General features: G+C 55.2%; 1 protein-coding gene across 1 annotated transcript; it reads right to left on the bottom strand.

Annotated features, from left to right (window-relative positions):
* Nucleotides 1-1237: 1237 nt before the first annotated feature.
* HOXB1 (homeobox B1) lies at nt 1238-2627 on the bottom strand. The gene is made up of 2 exons (XM_021704317.1): nt 2042-2627; nt 1238-1566 (listed from the first exon to the last, which is right to left on the bottom strand). Exons 1-2 carry the CDS (start codon nt 2625-2627, stop codon nt 1238-1240), a joined length of 915 nt encoding a protein of 304 aa, XP_021559992.1.
* Between the last annotated feature and the right edge of the window lie 3159 nt (nt 2628-5786).

Raw genomic sequence — 5786 nt, 5'->3', positions numbered from 1 at the left:
CAAGGACTGACCACTGTCAGACCTGGAGACTGGGGCCCAGTTCTGCTTGGGATCCACCCAGTAAGTCTTTCTCTTTATCCAGCTGAGATCTTACAGCTCAAATCTTTCCAGCTCAACCAGCATTCACCAACTCTTCCCCCATCTCTCTCCAGGGCTCTTGGGGTATGAAGCCTCCTCTTCCCGGAGGTGGAGGAGAAGAAGCAGTCGGGAAGAGGGGAAAAAACAGACTTTATTGAAATGAGGTAGCTGGCGGTACAGAGAGAACCCAGTTTGCTTGGGGCTCAGGTTTCCAGAAACTCGGGGGGGGGGGGGGCACCTCCACTGTTTCCAAGGTTCGGAGAAATGCTTGCTGCTGCTAGGAGCTCTCAAGGCACCTGGGCCTCCCGAGGCTGCCTCAGGGCTCGACGTGGAGATGGGGAGGAGGGGCCTGGGTTTTCCAGGAGGCAATAAATAGGGGAGGAACTAGTGGGGGCGTGCCTGCGCCTTCCTGGTAGAGGCTTGCTGGGGGCAGGCCTCGAACAACGTTCCAGAAGTCTCCGGGAGTACCAAGTTCCAAAACACTTTGGTGGCTTAGAGATGAGGTCGCTGGCAGGAGGCAGGTCTCAGAAAACCTCTGGAGGCTGCGTCGTTAGTGCAATACAAATGTGCCAGGAGGGGGTTAATAAGGTTAGATGGGGGGGGGGGGGCTTTTTGGTCTGTCACAAGGCAGCTGGTGTTATTGTAAGGTCTGTGGTGACCAGACAGATTAAGCATCGGTAATATGCCTGCACCCAAAAGCCTCCCCCAAGAGACACTTCAAGGCCTTCCCTCTGTCCGGGCCTAGAAGAGGGAGTTAGGATCCGAGCGCATGAGAGGAGTCCTCGGGGCTCAAAGGCACTGAACTGAACACAGGAAGTGGGAAGGGAAAGGAGAATTCGGGAGGATGAGGCTTGCTCCTACCCCACCCACGTGCTGATCCCCAGATGAAAGGCGGAAGGAAGCCCTTCCCTCCAGAGTTGACAAGTTCCGAGTGTCCCAGGCCTCCCTGGTCCTATAGGGTCCCCAGCCAGCAACACCCTGCCCAGACCAGAGAAAAGCGTCTCCCCATTCTCCCCGAAGGCAGCTGTGAACGGGCGCTCCAGCCTTGGTGAGGGTCGCCGGAACCGTAAAGCCGAGGCCTGGGTTCGGGAGAGCCGAGGAGCGGGCTGCACTGAGGCTCTCTAGAACAGAGGAGCCCCGACGGTTGGGGAGGATTCATTCAGGAGGTGATGGAGCTGGGCGAGGCCTCCGGGGACGTGCACGTCGACTGGTCGGAGGCGTCTCCAGCCGCCTCCTTGGGACAGCCCGGAGGGGCTGTGGGCACCCGGCCTCCCTCCCGCTCGCGCTTCTTCTGCTTCATGCGCCGGTTCTGGAACCAAATCTTGACCTGCGTCTCGTTGAGCTCCAGGGTGGCGGCGATCTCCACCCTCCGGGCACGGCTCAGGTACTTGTTGAAATGGAACTCCTTCTCCAGCTCGGTCAGCTGCCGCGTGGTGAAGTTGGTGCGGAGGCCGCCGGGCGCGCCCAGGCCCAGCTCGGACACCTTCGCTAGGGGCGGGGCGGGGAAAGGGCCACGTCAGCTCTCTCACCTCTCTCCCCTTCCCCTCTCCTCCTCCCGGGCCAGCTCTGCGCCCCCAACGTCTGCCCAACGTCAGCTCTCCCCGTGCCCTTGGATCGCCAGACACCCCCAAGGTGACCTCCAAATTCAGACGGACCTCCCCCAACTCTTCCGTCCGCCCCCCCCCCCCCCGCCACCGCCCCCCCAAGAACCGGGTGCTGACTCTGTGTTGGGCACAGAGATGAGGAAGCGGGGGTGTGTGGCGACTTCCTCTGCAGGGTAACCGGGCACTCCCTGGGTGGGGAAAGCCCAGCTGACCTGAGACGGGGCGGGCGGAGTGCTCTCACCCGCCCCCACCAGGGCTGCTCCACCTGTCCCGCCAGCCCAGGCCCGGGACACCCTCCGTGCAGGAGCGGCAGAGCGGCTTTGAGCCCCGGAGAGGAGGTGGCCGCTCCTGACTCCTACCTGTCTTGGGTGGGTTCCTCTTAACCTTCATCCAGTCGAAGGTCCGGGCCGTGGGGGTGCTGGGTTCTGACGGGCAGGGCGACTCCTTGTCCTCCGAGAGGAGTTCAGCATAGGCCGATGCAAAGCTCGCCGTCGGCTCGTTCCCGAAAGGGGGCTGCGGGGGAGGGTACGGCCCGGGGCCCGCTCCACCGGTTCCATAGCCGTCGGACAAGCCCCCTAGCTGGGCCCCATAGCTCGAAGGATGGTAATAGCCTCCATCTCCTTCCGGTTGGCCCAGAGGATAGTACTGAGAGGGCCCATAGCTGGGGCTGCAGGCGGCAGGGGCGTACCCTGAGGTCGCCGAGCTGGGGAAGGGCACCCCGAGCGCCGAAGGCGGCTGCTGGGTGGGATAGCCTGAGTTCTGCTGGAGCGCGGGGCTGGGCAGTCCCCCACCATAGCGGGTCTCGCCTGCGTAGCTGTCAACAGCCGGAGCCGAGCTGGGGGGGAAGGAGGTAGGGGCGCTGTGGGCGCTGTGGGCGCTGTAGGCGCTGGGTCCCCGGTTACAGAGTGGGTACTCTAAAAAGGAATTCATCCTATTATAGTCCATGCGTGGAGGCCGCAGGAGGGTCGGCCCGTTTGGGGGAGACACCCTCTTGCCCTACAACCTTTCGGCAGTATGTCACAGCGCTGAAGCTTGCATCCATGGCCCGGCCCAGCTCGCTTGGGCCAGGGCTCCCCCAGGAAGGGGGTAGGGAGTGGGGGTGGAGGGGCGCATGTGATCTCTCCCAGGCCAATGGGCGCAGCGGGCCAGAGTTTGGCAGCCCCAGCGCCCATCCATCACCCCCCAAGCATTAGCATGACAAAGACACTTCAATCACCCGCAGCCCATCCATCTGAGAGCGACGTGGAAGCGTCAAAAACATCTTTCTTCAAAGACTTTTGGAAAGAAGGGACCAGAGGGAGAGGGGGTAAAAGTTAGAGGAATATTCAAGACTTTCTTCCCCTCCCAACCCCCAAGGCCTTCAATAGGCTCCTGGGTTATTAGATTTGGACAAATTCAACCCAGCTGCCCCTCACTCTTCCACCCCCAAAGGAGCTTCCCTCCACCCCAAGGCTGTAGACTAGGAGGTAGGGAATCCAACCTCCTTACTTTGCCCAAAACTCCCACCCCTGGTCTCTTTCTCCCAATTTATCTTGGGGTGATGGGCTAGGACAGCAGGGGAAGGTATGTTATCTCGGGCCAAATGGATAACTGTGAAGGAAGAGGGTGCAAAACGCCCAAGGGTGGGGCAGGGCCTAGAATCTAGAGGAAGAATTCATTAACGGAGAGGTGGGAAACTCATTTCAGTAAGCAAGGCAGGACGACAGAAATGTGGAGAGGAGGATGAGAAACGCCCCATTTCTCTCTCCACCCCTCCACAGAAACGCTCTCTCCTCATTCACACATCCATTTCTCTCCCTCAGCCTCACTTTATATTCTCTGTCTCAATACATCTCTCCATTCGTCCATCTCTCTCCATATTTATATTCGTTCCCTACCTACCGATCACCTCATCTCTCTAGATGTATTTATCCTCTCTCTAGCCATCCATAGCTGTAGCTGGCTCACTCACTCAGACTCAAATAACGCCTTGTATCTCTCCAGAGAGCCACAATGGGTACAGAGCTAGGTGATGTTTACAGGGGAAGAAGAGGGAAATTTTATTCTCTTTCTCAAGTGTTTAAAACTAGTGGAGCTAACTCTAGGGTTGCTGGTGGGGAGGAGGGCGGGGGGATGGGGTAACTGGGTGATGGGCATTGAGGAGGGCACTTGATGTACTGAGTGTTATATGCAACTGATGAATCACTAAATTCTACCCCTGAAACTAATAATACACTACATATTAACTAAATTGAATTTAAATAAATTTTTTTAAATAAAAAATAAATAAAACTAGTGGAACTCCTGTATTCCCCTGGTTGCCTCTTCCCCTCTCTCCCTTACCAACTTCCATCTCTTTCCCCTACCTCCCCCCCCAAAAATCCCAAGCCTCAAAATCATAAATTCAATACCAGTCGTGTCTTAAAGATTAGTCAAATTTTCAATGAACTTTCTAGAATAAATTAAGGGAGTTTGCTTGGAGAATGAGAGAATCAGAGACTCAGGAGTGGAGCCTCACCCCTCTCTGTCCTGTGTGTCTGTTGGGTTAGGTTTGGGGGAGGGGAGGAGAACAGGAAGTGCCTCCTTCTCTCTCTTTTAGACCTGGATGGGACTGGAAGAGAAACTCTTAGGTAGAGCCCATTGATTCTCCTCCTCCAGACTCTGAGGACAAGAGCTTGGCGCAATCCAACACCCACGCTCATTTGTAACCTGTCAGGGTGTCTGCCTGAGCGGAGGCCTGGGGCTGGGGCTAGGGCAAGTCCGGGAGGGCAAGAGTTCAGGGAGGGATCTCTGTAAACAACGGAACTCAGGAGAGGAAGGGAAGCAAGCAGGTGGGACTGGTCCGAGAGAGGACTCTCAAAGCTGCTCAGCTTTCCCCACCCCTAAAAGGGCAGGGTGAGTACTCCTCCTCTGCAAAGAACCCCAAAGTGCTCCCTCTCTCTGTGTGTCTATGTGTCTCTCCATATTTCTGTTTCCCATTTCCCATCATTTTGCCCGTCCTTTATAGTCACTTCTCTGGCTTTCTATCTTTAACACCAGAGTCACACAGCCTTTCTCTTTGCTTAATAACTGCGAGCCCAGCTTAGCCCCCCAACTATGAAGGAGCTCAAAGCTTTTCACAGGCCCCTTACCCCTTTCCCTCCCCATGTGTACTCTGCTTTGGACCCTGCTTCAGACCAGAACAAGTTGGGGAGAGGGAGCCAGCTGGTAACTCCTTTAAGGGAAAAACAATGGGGGAGGGTGAGAGAATGTTCTCTGCCAAAGGGATGAGGGCAGACAAAGGAAAGTAGAGTTGAGATGGGGGCAGGGGTGGCCTGCAGAGGGGTTGAAGAGAAAAGGAGTGTAGAGGTGAGAACAAGCATATTTCTTTCTAGTTCCCTTTTTGGGGTTTGTAGATGTTCCTAACTTTTTTCTCTCACTTTAAGATATTCTCCATGGAGGCCTTTGGAGAAGAAGGGTTTATTTAGAGTTAGGATTTTCAAACCCCAAATCTGATTGAGGCCTGTATCTGACCTGGTGGCCCAGCCTCTGAGAGACTTGAGACTTCTTCACTCTCTACATTTGCCTCAATCCAGAAAGAACCCACTCACCTCATCCCTTGCTTTTCCAATTAAGGCAACAATTTGAGGTCTAAATGAAGTGAATTCCAAACCAGTTTGTTTGTTTGTTTGTTTTTAGAGGGGGGAGGGCCAAAGGAGAGGAAGTGAGAGAATCTTAAGCAGGTTCTACTACCAGTGAGGAGCCCGACTCAGGGCTCAATCTCACAACCCTGAGACCATGACCTGAGCAGATATCAAGAGTCAGGTGCTTAACCGACTGAGCCACCCAAGAGCTCTTGCAAAGGGATGGGGGAAAGTGTTTTAAGTGATACTATTGATTACAGGGATAGCTTTGGCCTCAGTTCTCCAAATTCACTTATAATCCTTAATGCATCCCTGAGTCTTGCTCCCTTCCCTTGTGTAGCAGAAAGATTAAAACTTCCCCAAATTCCTGTTGGCTCCCCCAGCTTCAGCAGAAATGACTGGTGGGGAAAAAAGTAACTTGGCTCTCTACATTCCCAAGTTGCTTCCTCCTTAAAAGAAACTTCACCAGCCTCTGGCCTGAGAAGAAAGTCTCTGAAGCCTG

This window comes from Neomonachus schauinslandi, chromosome 15 (genome assembly GCF_002201575.2).
Source record: "Neomonachus schauinslandi chromosome 15, ASM220157v2, whole genome shotgun sequence".
Lineage (NCBI taxonomy): Eukaryota > Metazoa > Chordata > Mammalia > Carnivora > Phocidae > Neomonachus > Neomonachus schauinslandi.
This window is presented reverse-complemented; position numbering and strand designations above follow the sequence as displayed.